At 44.0% G+C, this 16014-nt stretch overlaps 1 protein-coding gene across 1 annotated transcript in view; it reads right to left on the bottom strand.

Moving 5' to 3' along the window:
• The window catches only part of SCUBE2 (signal peptide, CUB domain and EGF like domain containing 2), a 66930-nt gene that overhangs the window by 12998 nt on the left and 37918 nt on the right, over positions 1-16014 (bottom strand). Inside the window, exon 17 of the mRNA XM_082627121.1 lies at positions 931-1101. Within this exon, the coding sequence (XP_082483247.1) occupies positions 931-1101 (171 nt within the window). The remainder of the gene's footprint in view (positions 1-930; positions 1102-16014) is intronic.

Genomic DNA, 16014 nt, shown 5'->3' on the forward strand with positions numbered 1-16014 from the left:
ACATCACCTACAAATCGCCACATCAAATCACACCTTCCATTTGAGCCCACAGAGTGTCAGTACAGCTGGCCCTTCTCCTGTTTAATAAAGACATTTACTAGTAAAGTAAATAGGAAAGAAGCCCACAGAACCTAAGTAAGCGTGGCTCCAGGGTTAACATTTTATACAAGACGATGAAAAACTCTTTACAAGAATCACGGACATAGAGAACAGACTGGTGGTTGCCAAGGGGGAGGGGGTTGGGGGAGGGGTGGAGCCGGAGTGCGGGGTTAGCAGATGTAAGCTAGTATATATGGAATGGATAAACAACAAGGTCCTACTGTACAGCACAGAGAACTATATTCAATATCCTGTGATAAACCATAACGGAAAAGAATATTTTAAAAAAGAATGTATATACATGTATGAGCTGTACAGCAATAATTAACACATTATAAATCAACTATACTTCAATTAAAAAACAAATAAAAACTAAAAATACAACACACACACACAAACTCTTCACAGAGTTTTAACAAAATAACCAGATGGATACTTTTTTAAAAACAATTAATAAGCTCTGACTTTGAGACCAAAGCTAGAAAAAGGATCAGCGCTACTTCCTCCATTTTTTGACACTTTCAGGTAGTCCCTACACACTGGGAGATCACTCAGGTCTCAGGGGATATTTATTTACAGTGATTAAACATGCAATTGCAACATTTACACATTTTTTTCCTGTCAGTGTATTCTATCAGATCTTCTTTCATTTGTTCAGCATGTGTCAGGGATTGAGCTAAGTACTGGAGAGCCCCTGAGGAGCCCAATACGGTCCCTGCTGGTAGGAATTCCATGGTGCAGTACGCATTGTCTGCATTGAGATGCACTTATGCCTTCTGCTAAACAATACCAGAGACTGGAGGAGTAAGAAGGGACAGAGGGCATTCTCACCTCCACATTCAGATGCATTCCAAGCTTCTGGAGTCTCCAGGGCCCCAGGATTTTCTGGGCTTGGGCATGGTTCGCATGTGATTTGCCCTTCCTCATTTTGGAAGGTTCCATTTGGACATAAAATGCAGCGTTCTTGTACTCCATCGTAGTATGTTCCAGCCCTGCAACTGACTAGCCAAAGGGGGAAATAATCTTGTCAGTGAGGGCACAGAGGCCAAGGAAGGATGATGTGAGTGCTAGAGATGAAGGTAAACAGATGGCACTGACCCCACACTCCCCCATACAAACCCCCTGAATACAGAATGTGCGCCACCTCTGGGTTCCCTGTGCACACCTCTCTGCCATGGTCTCCGTCACCCACTGTTAGAGGCATTTACAGGTCCATGAGCTCCTCCGGGGCAGGGATCACAGTGGTCTTAATTATTATTATTATTATTTTTTTTTTTTTTGCGGTACGCGGGCCTCTCACTGTTGTGGCCTCTCCCGCTGCAGAGCACAGGCTCCGGACGCGCAGGCCCAGCGGCCATGGCTCACGGGCCCAGCCGCTCCGCGGCACGTGGGATCCTCCCGGAACGGGGCACGAACCCGCGTCCCCTGCATCGGCAGGCGGACTCCCAACCACTGCGCCACCAGGGAAGCCCGGTCTTAATTATTTTTGAACACAAGCACTTGATGACATTCCCTACTTCACAGGAGGAGTATAAAAGTGAAAATCATTCACTGAACACAGGACTGGTGCTGAAAGGATAGAGAGGAGGGGGCTATTAATTCTGGCTGGTGGCATCCTGGAAGGCTTCCTAGAAGAGGCCACATTTGTGTCAGGCCTTGAAGGATGAGTAGGAGCTCCCCAGATAGGATGAGCGGCAGGTTGTAAAGATTCATGCCTGACATATGGGAGGAAATGGAAGAAAGGAAGGTTGGGGATAGATTGAAAAAGTCCTTGAATGCCAGGCCTTTGGATTTTATCCTGCAGGTAAAGGAACCATTGAAAGGAGAAGAATACGACCAGAAGCTGTGTTTTAAAAAGCCCACTCTCGGGCTTCCCTGGTGGCGCAGTGGTTGAGAGTCCGCCTGCCGATGCAGGGGACCCGGGTTCGTGCCCTGGTCTGGGAGGATCCCACATGCGGCGGAGCGGCTGGGCCCGTGAGCCATGGCCGCTGAGCCTGCGCGTCCGGAGCCTGTGCTCCGCAATGGGAGAGGCCACGACAGTGAGAGGCCCGCGTACCGCAAAAAAAAAAAAAAAAAAAAAAAAAAAAAAAGCCCACTCTCTGTTGGCTGTGGGGAGGGTGATCTCAAGGGTCTTACAGATGACCTCTGCAAAACAGCATGCTTCATATTTGAAATAAAATTGATACATTACAAAGAGCAAAGCCTAGTAAATGTCTCCTGAAAGAATAAACTACAAGGAAATTAATAAACTATGCTTCTGATATATTTTGGTGTTCTTAGTTAATCATGGGCTCATATCTTATTTTAGGATATGAATATAAATATACTGAAGTGGGTTCCCTAGTATAATATTTAAAGAACATCATCATAACCACCAAAGCAGGCTTTCTGATGGCTGACATTTGTTGAGTACATATGATCTACTAGATACTGTGCCACGACGAGCTTTACACACTTTATCTCATTTAGTTCTGGAAGCACCCAAAGGAGCTAGGTGCTATGATTAGCTCCATTTCACAGAAACAGAGACTTAGGGACATTAAATAATTTGGCCAAGGTCCCAAAGCTAATCTGTGAAATATACCTACAATGAGATCAAGAGCCTTGAGTTTAAAGAGGAAAAAGGTCATTGAATAAAAGTGCTGACTGAATCACAATTCCAGACTTTGCCAAGGATTCTCTATGGGGCATTAGGGGAGTTTGACTGGAATAAAACACATTTTCTTTTATACCTAAGCTGCTAAGAAATAGAAAACAAAATATCACATGATAAAATTAGCTATTATAGCTCTTGAATGTGTGTAAGGGGGAATACTGGTTTTCATCCTACCCTACAAATGCATTTTGTATATGTACTTTTAGGGTTAAACATGGCAAAGTTCTCTATTACCAGTAATAAAAATGTCTTTTCATTATTTACCCCATAATTTAAAGAAAACTGAGGCTTTAAAAAAAATCATAGTAAGATGAAACATGCCACATTTCAAATATTATTTTTACAATTAAATGATATCAATCAAAGTCTACTCTAAAGTCTAAATCTTAATACTTTTTATATTGTTTGGATTTTCTTTTACAATATTCACATATCATTTTTAATTAATTTAATGACATTTAAAAAAAATTAAAAGTGAACCAAACTCTTGGCAAACGACATTATAATGGGTATGATGCACAGAACTCTGGCAGACAGAGCCTATAATTCCAGACTTAGTCTCTAAATGCAGCCCTACAGGATAATGGTTTCCATAATTACTCTGGTTTCAGCTCACCTCCCATGAAAAGCTGAGCTGAATTATGTACTAGGAATTCATAGCTTTTTATCCTGTGTTCCACCTGACTATCCCAGTGCCTAAAGCAGGCCAGTAAATGAGAGCATAACCCCTTCATGGCTCTAACAAGCCAGCTGTCATGAAGACTGGCAGCAAGAAAATAAAACCAGGGCTGTTAGGAGCTCCTCTAGCCCAAGCCATGTCCATTTTGGGAATGGCTGTTTTCATAACACTCATTCACCTAAAGGGACAGTGCCCATATGACGGCAATGATTCCAACAGCCCCATGAATCATAACTTAGAGTTGGATCAGTTTGGTCTGTTTTATCACTGTTCCTCTGGCAGAAAACGATCCCCTTCATATAGGTGGACAAGAATGGACCTGGTTCTCTCTGCGAAGAGTAACTGGATGGACTCCCGCTGCTCTGGTTGTCCACTCCTTCTTAGAACTATTGAAACCCTGCAAAGCCTTTTCAAGGTTACATTTTGTGAAGCCTCAAGATATCCCACATCTGTTGCAATTTCTCAAGTGAGCAAAGGACTGAGAAGTGCCCCTTGAGCCGCCCTGCAGAAAAGAGGGCACCAGTTCTTTTTTCTCACAGTGAAAGGCCTGCTCCACATAAACAAGCTCATCTTGTCACTCACAGTTTCCATCTTCCTTCCAGAGAGAAAGACATACAGAAATAATCCATGGCAAGCACCTTCCAGATTAATTTGTTCCTTTCACAAGGTAAAAATGGGCTAAACACTAAAAAGCGATTCTGAAATGTCATGAAGAGACTCCTGAAAACAACTCTTTGCAAATGTGCTAAAGATCTGACCTAAAGAGACCTCAATGCCAGTTCCAGTTGCTTCTCTTTTCTCCTTGAGCAGCCAGCTTGTTTTGCTGCCCCAGACAAAGGAGTCAATTGCCCCCAGAACACTTTGTGATCACAGCAAAGCTTTTGTGTGTCTTCAGTGACCATTAAAATCCCATTCTCAAATCCCGCACAGCTGTTTTCTCTCCCCTTCAAAAAAAGAAAGCCTTTCTGATGCAAAAGGGAGAGACCAGTGGGGACCAGGATTAATGGTGACAAAGAGACCTGAAGGCTGGCCCTCTTTTCAATACCACCGGCCTTTGAGTATTTCAGGCTGTGGACAAACACTATGGTCTCTCTGTGGCTAAGATGGTGAACCTAATAAAAGGGGTCACTCTCCAGCATCTGACTGTTTTCTGAAGAATCACGCCTTGCCTTCTGAAGGAGAGCCACAGGCAGCCCACGTGGATTCCCAGGGTCTCCTGGAGCTGCTGCTTTGTCACGGCTCAGAGGCAATGGCGCTCGAGGCGGTGCTGTGGCCTCAGGATCCTGATTTGAACTCCTTTTAAATGAGTGTTTCAGGATAACAGGAGAGAGAATTCCCTTGGGCTGAGAGGTTGATTTGTCACATCTGTCCAGGTTTTTGGTGTGTGCTCAGTTTGCTATTTGAAAACATTCTCATAGTTGGGGCAGAGAGATGAGCCGGACTTGACGCCTTCCTTGCTGAGTTTCCCCAGTGCACGCTGTTTTCTTCATGCCTAGTTAATGGGACTGAGATTTCACTTCCTCTAGAGTGCCTCTTTTGCCCTCAATTTAAATATTTCCCCAAAGATTTGCCCTTGGCCCTCTTTTCTCTTAGTGTTGGCAACTATCCTTGGGACATCATCTGTTGTTCCTGTGAAGATTCATCTACTCATTTATTCAATTAAATACTTAGCACCAATTATGTGCAGAGTACTGTTCTGGGGGTTGGAGATACAGCAGAGGAGACAGACAGGGCCCTGCCCTAACGGGGTTCTCATTCTAGTGGAGAATATGAACAATAAATGAGCAAACAAATAAATACATAGTAGAATGCTAACTAGAGGTAAGTGCAATGAAGAAAAGTAAAACAGGCAGAGAGGGTAAGGCAAAGAGTGGTGGGGATGGAGTTTGCATGATGCTATTTTAGAAGAGTAGCCAGGAAAGGCCTCTCTGAGCAGACAGCAGAGTGAAACGAGAGAAACAGCCTTGTGATGGTATTGCCTAACAGCAAAAGAGCCAATGTAGCAGGAACATAGTGAAAGGGGCTGGGTGATAGGATATGGACTCTAAAAGCAAGCAAGGGCCAGCTTACGGAGGTTCTTGAAGGTCATGGTAAGGAAATTAGACCTTACTCAAAGTGTGTTGGAGGTTTCAAATGGGGCAGTGAAATAATCTGACTTATGTTTCTAGAAGATCTTCTAGCTACCATGTGGAGAACAGCCTGAAGACAGGCAAGGCTAAGGAGAACAATTCAGAGCCCATTGCAATAGACTGGGCAGGAGGTGGTGGTGGTTTGGAACAGAGTGGTAATAACAGAGGAAGAGAAAACTAGTTAGGCTCAGGATATAATGTAAAGGCAGATCTGACAGGATTTGCTAATGGATTCAGTAAGGAGCATGACAGAACAAGAGAGGCCAAGAAGACTGAGGCTTTCAACTTGAGCAACTGGGCAAATAGGGATGCCAGTTACGGAGATGGGGGATGAAGGAGATGAGGGAGAAGTGGGTTTTATTTTGGAGGGAGAGAGGAGAATAAAATGTTTTGTTTAGACATGTCAAGTTTAAGATATTTTTTGGCCACGCTAGTGTTGGTATTGAGAAGGCACTGGTTATACCGGTGGTCTCCAAGGTAGAATACTATACACCTCAGGGGTATCATTTACATTTACAAAATGATCCAGAGTGTGAGCAAAGCATTTTCACATCTATGTGCATTAATTTTTATCTAAAAAATAAGACATAAAGAAAGGTTCACTGGTTTAGTAGTTAAACCAGATTTACCATGGTGATCATTTTGAAATGTACAGAAATATCAAATCACTGTGTCACATACCAGGAACTAACATAGTGTTGTATATCAATTATATTTCAAAAACAAACAAACAAACAAACTCACAGAAAAAGAGATCAGATTTGTGGTTACCAGAGCTGTGCAGGGCTTGGGGGTGGGAGAAAGGGAGATTGGATAAAGGTGGTCAAAAAATACAAACTTCCAGGTATAAGATAAATAAGTACTAGGGATGCAATGTATAACATGATAAATATAATTGACACTGCTGTATGTTACATATGAAAATTGTTAAGAGAGTAAATCCTAAGAGTTCTCATCACAAGGAGAAACATTTTTTTTCTATTTCTTCAATGTTGTATCTATACGAGATGATGGAGGTTCACTAAACCTATTGTGGTCATCATCTCATGACACATGTAAGTCAAGTCATTATGTTGTACATCTTAAACTTATACAGTACTGTATGTCCATTATATCTCAATAAAACTGAAAGAAAAATAATTTTTTTAAAGTTCTTCGGTTTAAAAAAAAAAAAAAAAGATTAGGGACTTCCCTGGTGGTCCAGTGGTTGAGAATCCGCTTTCCAATGCAGGGGATGAGGGTTCAATCCCTGGTGGGGGAACTAAGATTCCACATGCTGCGGTGCTACTGAGCCCGCACGCCACAACCAGAGAGAAACCCACGCGCCGCAATGAAGAGCCTGCGCGCGTCAACAAAAGATCCCGCGTGCCGCAACTAAGACCCGATGCAGCCAAAAAAAAAAAAAGAAATTAGTCCCTTAGTCAGTCCACATCTCCACAAGTCAGAGACACGTGTGAAGACACAAGGTCCCCAAGAAAGAGACCTGTGGGTGGTGAGGTACTGACTGACTCACTTCTTTTCAGTGTCTCGAGAAGAATTTCAGTTGTGCCTCATTGAATATATTTCCTGATTAATATTATCTAGTTTCAACCAACTGAACCATCACAAAGTAGAAAGCAGCTTCAAACAATTCCTGTAGAAATCCTGGGCCCATGATGCAGAACCAATGATGCAAGTGCAGGTGAACCACAGGGAAGTGCAGAGCTGACACAGCTTGTTCTCCTGGTACTAGCTCTTGTCAAACCACATCACGGGATAGAAACAGTGACAATTTAATCAGATCTGGCAAGAGTTAAGCCAAAACACTAGTAATGAACAAACTATTTGAAAAATGATTTACAACCACTACTGTTCACAATGAACCTTGCCAAGTTGTCAATACGGTCCCTCAGAGACTAGCCAGCTATTTGAAATTTTGTTATGTAAACTGTATCTCATTCTTCTACTTGTTATGTTGTACACAATATATTAGCCAATAGTATGAGTATATAATTTTAAAATAAGTAAACATTCACAAATTCAAAAGTATTTCACTGTGTGTGTGTATATGTGTGATCAAAAACGTTCAGCACCGGGCTTCCCTGGTGGCGCAGTGGTTGAGAGTCCGCCTGCCGATGCAGGGGACACGGGTTCGTGCCCTGGTCTGGGAGGATCCAACAGGCCGCGGAGCAGCTGGGCTCGTGAGCCACGGCCGCTGAGCCTGCGCGTCCGGGGCCTGTGCTCCGCAACAGGAGAAGCCACAACAGTGAGAGGCCCGTGTACCACACACACAAAAAAAAAACGTTCAGCACCTCTAGAACAGAGAAGTCCATGATTCAGATAGAGGTTAGAGCTGGAGAGGGCAGTTTGGAAGTCACTAGCATGTGGTGGTATTTAAAGCTATGGCGCTGGATGAGGTCACCAAGGAGAGTGTGAAGATAGGTGAGGGGCACGGAGGACTGAGCCCTGGGATCCCTGATGTTTAGAGATAAGAAATTAGGGGAGAACCAGTATGGAAAATGAAAAGGGAGCAGCTGGTGAAGCAGAAGAAGAACCAGAGGTGTGTGGTGTGTGAAACCCATGACAAGAGTTTCCAGGAGGAAGGAATGATCAGCAGAGTCTGAGGGACAGCTGGCAACTGGATTTGGTAACGTGGAAGTTGCTAAAAATCTTGGGAAAAGCAGTTTCAGTGGAGAGGTTGGGAATGAAAACCAGATTGGTTAAAGTGGAGGCGAAAATGGTCAGTGAGGTAGCAAAGACAGCAAATTTGGACAAGTCCTTCAAGGAGTTTTGCTTTACCAGGGGGTCAAAGAAAGGAGGCAGGATCTGGAGAGAAGCAGGAAGTCAAAGGAGGATTTGTGTGGGTTTTAAGACAGGAGGTAGGTTTGTGTGCTGTTTGAAATGATCCAGTAGAGAAGGAGAATTCTGAGATGAGAGTCGGTGGGGACAACAGCAGGAGCATCTTTTTTTTTTTTTTTTGCGGCACGCGGGCCTCTCACTGTTGTGGCCTCTCCCGTAGCGGAGCACAGACTCCGAACGCGCAGGCTCAGTGGCCATGGCTCACGGGCCCAGCCACTCCACGGCACGTGGGATCCTCCCGGACCGGGGCACGAACCCGTGTCCCCTGCATCAGCAGGTGGACTCTCAACCACTGCGCCACCAGGGAAGCCCAGGAGCATCGTTTTTGAGACGATAAGAGGGAATGGGCTCCAGAGCCCCAGTGGAGGAGTTACCCTTAGGAAGGAGCATGGGCTGTTCATCCATTTCAGCAGCAGGCGAGTCAGAGCATGTATGGACAGACGCAGGATAGGAGGGTCAGTCCACACATGGAGAGGTGAAGTCGTTTTCCTAGACTCCCACCTGCCCATGGACATTTCTGCCTGGGAGTCTTGTTGCAACTCAAATTCAACTTTCCCAAGGGGAATGCTTCTCTTCCCTCCCCTGCCCAAGCCTTCCTACCCCTCTGGCTTTACTCTCTTTCTCAACAGCACCTCTATATTCACAGTCACCAACGCTCCAAACCACAGTTATCCCAGATGTCCCTCCTCCCTGCTGCAGCATCCTACAGTTGTGTCCCTTTTGCCCATCCCCTAGGCTTCATCCCCATGGCATTAGTGTCCTTTGCTCCTCGCCATCTCGTATCTAGAGTACTACAATAACCTTCCAATGATTTCCCTTGCCTTGTGCTCCTCCTGGCCTCAGCTCTGTTATTACATGCTGCCATCATATTCACCTTCCTAGGGGCTTCTGGTGGCACAGTGGTTACGAATCCACCTGCCAATGCAGGGGACACGGGTTGGAGCCCTGGACAGGGAGGATCCCACATGCCGCGGAGCAACTAAGCCCGTGTGCCACAACTACTGAGCCTGCGCTCTAGAGCCTGTGTGCCACAACTACTGAAGCCCGTGCACCTAGAGCCCGTGCTCCGCAACAAGAGAAGGCACCGCAATGAGAAGTCCGCGTACCGCAACGAAGAGTAGCACCCGCTCGCCGCAGCTAGAGAAAGCCCACGCGAAGCAATGAAGACCCAATGCAGCAAAAAATAATAATAAAATTAAGAAAAAAAAAAAAGATTCACCTTCCTAAAGTGCTTCTCTGACTGCTTCACTCCCTGGCTCAAAAACCTCCTTGACTTGCCTCCCTGCACTTCTCAAACTCAGCCTTTAGTCCCCTTTTCTGTATCTGAGTTTTCATTCTTTCTCATGCCCTCTCAAGAGCCCATTTTTTCCTGCTTTTCCTATAAATCTTTTCTGATTATTTCTTCCCCAGTGATCACATTCATCTAGCCATTCAACCAACCCACAGGCTTTTTCTCAGTGCCTCCTGCATATGAAACAGGGCTGGGTGAGATGAGGGACATATGGGAAGCAAGTGCAGGATCAGAGGCCAAGTCAGAAACCTCTGAGCTCACCCCAACTCTTTCCTCGTCTCAGTCCCCAACCCAATTTATCACCAGATGCTACTCACGTTTCCTCCTAAATATTTCTCTAATCCACTGCTTCTATTCTACTTCATCTAGTGCCTTCATGTTCTCAATACCTCTTATGCAAAGCACTCAGAAGCTCCCAAATCGGTTTTTCTGCCTCCAGTCCTGACCCCCAATTCAGTTAGAGAGATCTTTCTAGAATATAAATATGACCTTATGCTCCCTGATTAAAGCCTCTAATGACACCTGTCACCTAGAGATAAAGTCAAGGCTCCTTAGCAACATATTCAAGGTCTCTCATGACTTGGCCATGTTTTTCCCACTAGCCTAGCTGCTCACTGCATCCTACCTTCCACTCCAGGGTTAGTAATACTGAGATGCCAATAATGCCCTGTGCACATCTTGCTCAACCTCACTACCTAAGGCTGTTCCTCTGCCTGAATGCTCCTCCCCATTTATGCTTCACCGGTGCATCCTTCAAAACTCACTTAGGCTTTCTCTCTTTGGGGAAGGCTTCTCTGACTCTTCCCTGGGAGGGTTACGACTTGAGAGATGCTGTCTTATTTATTCAGACCTCCTCAGCACCCACCACAGAGCTGGCCCATGCAGGGCACTCCATACGAGTGTGGCATGAGTAAGATAATCACAGGGCACAGGCTATATGTGGGAGACGTGAGAGCATTCAATTTGAGATGGTTAGGAACATAGGCTCTTGAGTCAGATCTGAATACGAATCCTGGCTCTGCCACTGACTTGCTGCATGACATTGGGAAAACCACTTACCTTCGTATGCCTTAGTTTCCTTATCTGTAAAAAGGGCATGATGCAGAATGACTTGTGATGAGACTAAATGAGATGAGACATGTAAAGTGCTTAGCACAGGGCTGAACACATTAAGTGCTCAATACATGTCAACATTTTATTAAATTATGTTTTTAAAATTAAAAGCGTTTCCTACGAAGTCCATGTGCTAAATATTGGTTTAATAGTGGTCTATATTGCTAATATACACTTTATATTTTCCTTGATTTGAAACAGAAAAGAAATTTGCTGCCTGTTCAGTTCCAAATAATTTCTCAATTTTGAAAACTTAAGAAGAAAATGCCTGGCTCCTTCCTGCCTCAGGCCCTTTGCACTTGCTGCTATCCCCTCCATCAGAGCACCCCCTGCCTCTATCAGAGTTTTGCATGGCCAGCTCCTCCTTCTCAATTAGGTCTTAGCTCAAACGTCACCTGCTCTGACGGTCTCCCTTGAATACCCTGTAGGGACTAGTAATCTCTCCTCCCCTCTGACCCTTTCTGTTTTATTATCTTCAATAACACTTATAATTTCTGAAATTATCTTTCTCTTTACTTTTTTTTTTTTTTTTTTGCTCTACACGGGCCTCTCACTGCCGTGGCCTCTCCCATTGCAGAGCACAGGCTCCGGACGTGCAGGCTCAGTGGCCATGGCTCACAGGCCCAGCCGCTCCACGGCATGTGGGATCTTCCCGGACCGGGGCACAAACCCGTGTCCCCTGCATCGGCAGGCGGACTCCCAACCACTGCGCCACCAGGGAAGCCCTCTCTTTACTTTTTTATTGTCCATCTCCCTCCATTAGAATGTGAACTTCATAAAAGCAGGTTTCTCACCCATTATGTTCTCACTGCTTCAACCTAAGTTCATAGAGTGGCACAGAGTGGGATCTCAATAAATTCTGTTTTAATTAATTTTTTTCAACTACTGCAGAGGAACGCTACTACTATTAAAAGTTGAATTAAACTTTTCTAGTCTCTCAAGGACCCAGGCACTAGGATACTTCCCAGTTTGCCAGTTGCCTGGATTGTGTCTTTTTAAAATTTCAACAAGTTTTCAAAATAATCAAATACAAAAATTTATACTTTAGCAAGTATATTCCTTAATGTATCCTTTATGAAAGGATAAATAGCTATTAAAGAAAAATAGAAATCCATTTCATCATTAATTTTTTCTTTTCTTTCTTCTTCTATATATGAAGGACTTTATGAATTACTGTGAGCTTAAGGAATTTTTTCCTTGGAGAATATAATAGCTATTTTTCTTTTTTGTCATCTTGCTAAAATTGATCACAGATGGTACGAAGGTCACCTGCAGAGCAGGCTGTCCCCAAAGTCCTTAAATGTCAAATTAATGAGACTTTACTGTATAAAAATGACTATAAGAAAGAAAATGTTTGGTCAGAAGTGACTATGTTCTTTGATATAACTTGGGACTTTAAATTTTATTTTTTTTAAATGATATTGGAAAACCAAAAAATTCAATGGAAAAATAGGCAAAGCATAAGGATATTCTCAGAAGAAGAAATCTAAATCGCCACAGACATATGAAAGCATGCTCAGTCTTACTAATAATCAAAGAAAAACAAGTTAAAATGACTATTATTTTGACTTATCAGATTTGCAAAAATTTAAAAGATCAGTAAGTCTTCCCTGGTGGTGCAGTGGTTAAGAATCTGCCTGCCAATGCAGGGGACACAAGTTTGAGCCCTGGTCTGGGAAGATCCCACATGCCGCGGAGCAAATGGGCCCACGCGCCACAACTACTGAGCCTGCGCTCTAGAGCCCGTGAGCCACAACTACTGAGCCCACATGCCACAACTACTTAAGCCCGCCCGCCTAGAGCCCGTGCTCCACAACAAGAGAAGGCACAGCAATGAGAAACACACGCACTGCAACGAAGAGCAACCCCCGCTCGCCGCGACTAAAAGAAAGCCCGTGCACCGCAACAAAGACCCAACGCAGCCAAAAATAAATAAATTAAATTAAATTAAAAAAAGAAAAAGATCAGTAATATATAATCCATGTTAGCAATGAGGCGGGGCAAAAAACACTCAGATATAATGTTGGAGGGAGTATATATTAGTATGTTTTTGGAGGGTAATTTAGCAGCATCTATTCCGTTTTAAATATGCATGTCCTTTGACCTGCAATTAGACATCTACACGTCTATCCTTCAGAAATACTGGACACGTGCACAAAAAGAAAATTCACTGCAGCATTATTTGTAATAGAAAAATCAGGAATAACTTGATTAAATGTCCACCAATAGGAGTATGGCTAATAAACACTGGTGTCTTAAAACAAATATAGATTATGAAACTTTAAAAGAAGTATGGTAGCTCCTCTGTTAGCATGGAAAGATGTCCATGATCTACCCTGTAGTTAAAAACAATACACAGCACTATTAAAACTGCATTAATATATTTTTTTTGTTTTTTTCACACATAAACCTACAGCCTATTTTCAATACAGCAGCCAAAGTTATCCTTCTGAAACGTAAGTCAGAACCTTGTTACCTCTTCACTCAAATCCCTTCGTTGGCTTTTCTCTCACTCAGACTCAGAGTCCTCACCAGGATTTCCACTCCCCACATGATCTGGCCCTCTGCTACTGCTCTTTCTTCCTCTGCCCTCCCTCCCTCAGCTCTCATCATCTTGGCCTTCTCTCCAGCCCTCAGGGGTTTTGTACTTGCTGTTGCCTTTGGCTGGGACTCTGCCCCCCAGATCTCCCCATAGCTGGTTCCTCCCATCCTTCACATCTCTGCCCAAATGACACTTTCCAATGACCACTGTCCCTGAACACAGTCTATGTTTTGGGGGAGTACACTCCTCCTCACCCCTCCCCTTGCCAAAATAGAATTTTCTATTCTACTTCTCTGCTTACGTGTTCGTCACCCCCTTACCACCATTTGCTACAGAATATATTTCCTTCTTCATTGGTTTGTGGTCTGTCTCCCTCCTCCAGAAATGTAAACTCAATGAGGGCTGAGATTTTTGCTCTTTTGTCTCATTATTGGATTCTCAGCACCTAGAATATTATCCGGCACACAGTAGGTGCTCAATATTTATTGAATGAGTAAATAAAATTTCATTTTTATACATGCATAAAAACAGATGTGGAAAAATAAACAGCAAACTATTGACAGTGATTATTTCTGGGGAGTGGGATTGGGAGCTGATGGGAAAGTTTCCATCCTAACTGTGTACATTTCTGTATCATTTGGAATATGCACCACTTAGGTAATTAAAAACTAAGTAAAAAATATTTTAAAGGAAAAACATAATGGTCCCATCTCTCCTTCCAAGTGACTCAAAGCAGTCTTTGGGCTCTTTTCTAGAAACACAAAACAATTTCTAAAAAGAGCTATCCTAGGTTTGTCTCCACTGCATGTGCCATCAGAGCTCAGAAAATACCAGTACGCCTGGTTTTTATGATGTTCTAACACCATTAAATAGATCAGGAATATAAGACACACACACACACACACACATACACACACACACACACACACACACACACACACCCATGGTTTGCCCGTGCCAGGAGTCTGCTGGGTAAAAGCCTTTCTAATTAACACACCTGATTCCTCTTTACACCTACTTCCTCCCTCCAGCAGGAGAAAGGAGTTTCACTGGTAGTTCCTTGTGCTGTTTCCTTGACACGGTAAAATCTTTAACACTGCTGTCAGGCAGGGTGAACCTGATGTTGTGGACTACAAAATTCATCCAGTGCTAGAGGGAGCTCTTGAGACAAGATACATGGCCTCTCTTAGAAGCAAATCCAACTTAACTCAGCGTGATAAGCATCTCAGGGACACGCTCACACACAGAACAGCTACACAAACCTTGTACTGAGTGTCTTTCACCAGTTGTCACGGTCATGAGGCCTCTATTAAGTAACTCCTGATCCTCACCCTGAGGCCTTTAGTCCCCAGAAGCATACCCACGGTAGTATTAATAATACCCTCACTGGGAGTTGTTCCACAGGGCCCTTGACACTAGCTTTTCCTGAACTCTTAACTGGCCATAAACTTCCCTGGTGAGCCTGCAGGGCCTCTTCCCACAGGACAGAAGCTGGGGGAAGGGGTGCAATTCAGCTCTGAGAGGCCAGAAGGAGGCTGGCCCGCCTATCCCTGACAGTTTCTGCAACCCACCCTGGAAAGCAGGGAGGCAACAGCCAATTCTCATCACCATTTTGGTATGGAAACTGGAACTCTTAGAATTTTCAGTGAGAACCAACCAACCAGCTGGGTTGTTCTTACCATTTTTTTTTTTTTTTTTTTTTTTTTTAGGAGAGTCAGCTGGAATAAAAGTCAAGACTATTTGAGAACCAGCCCCTGGTGGACGGTTACACTGATTTTACACATGATTTTCACTATGTTTTGGCAAAGCAACAGAGTTGGGTTGTGGACCTATTGCTGACAATTCTTCTGAACAAGCGCCTCTGAGCTCAGCTTTGCTTCCTCAGAAACACTGGTTTATTACTCCTTAGCTCAAGCATCATTTCTCAGGCCTCACGATTCTAATGACACTTCAGAAAGGACATCAATTTACTTTGGAGGGGTCTGGTTATTGAAATTCACCTTTCTTGGGACCAGAGCACAGGCTTTGGAGTGGGACCATCCATGTGACCTTGAGCAAGAGCACTTATCCCTCTGAGCTCCAGTTTGCTCATCTGTAAAATGGAGATAATAATACCTACCTGGTAAGATTACTGGAAGGATTGAATGAGGTCATGCAGATATAATGCTTAGTGTTACGCTTGTGACAGATGAGGATTCAACAAATGGTTACAGTATTACTGTAAGGAGAGACCCTAATTTCCCCCCATCTAAGACTTTTTAGGTAGAAGCTCTCATAATTGCCCAGAACAGTCTCTCACAACAAACAAATCTCAAGACTGACCACCCTGGAACGTCTTGCCCAGATTCCTCTTGCCTGGAACTTCATCAGAGGAATAGAATTGATAATTGCTCAAGTTCCGGGCCTCAAGTTTAATTCTGATACATGCACACACACACCACCACCGCCACCACCACCACCAACAATATACACTGGAACCGACACTATAGAAAGCTTGGGCCATAGCTCAGGGATCTCATAAGGCAGCTGAGCAACCCCCAGCCTTGCCTCTGCACAGAACTATGGAGAGGAGTTCGTTCATTTGCCGCCATGCGTCACACCAGAGGGATGATAAGGGAACTGTGATAGTGGAGTGTCGAGAAGGCTCATGGGTGCCTTATACTTGCA

Source organism: Mesoplodon mirus (assembly GCF_964341445.2).
Source record: "Mesoplodon mirus genome assembly, chromosome: 7".
Classification (NCBI taxonomy): Eukaryota; Metazoa; Chordata; class Mammalia; order Artiodactyla; family Ziphiidae; genus Mesoplodon; species Mesoplodon mirus.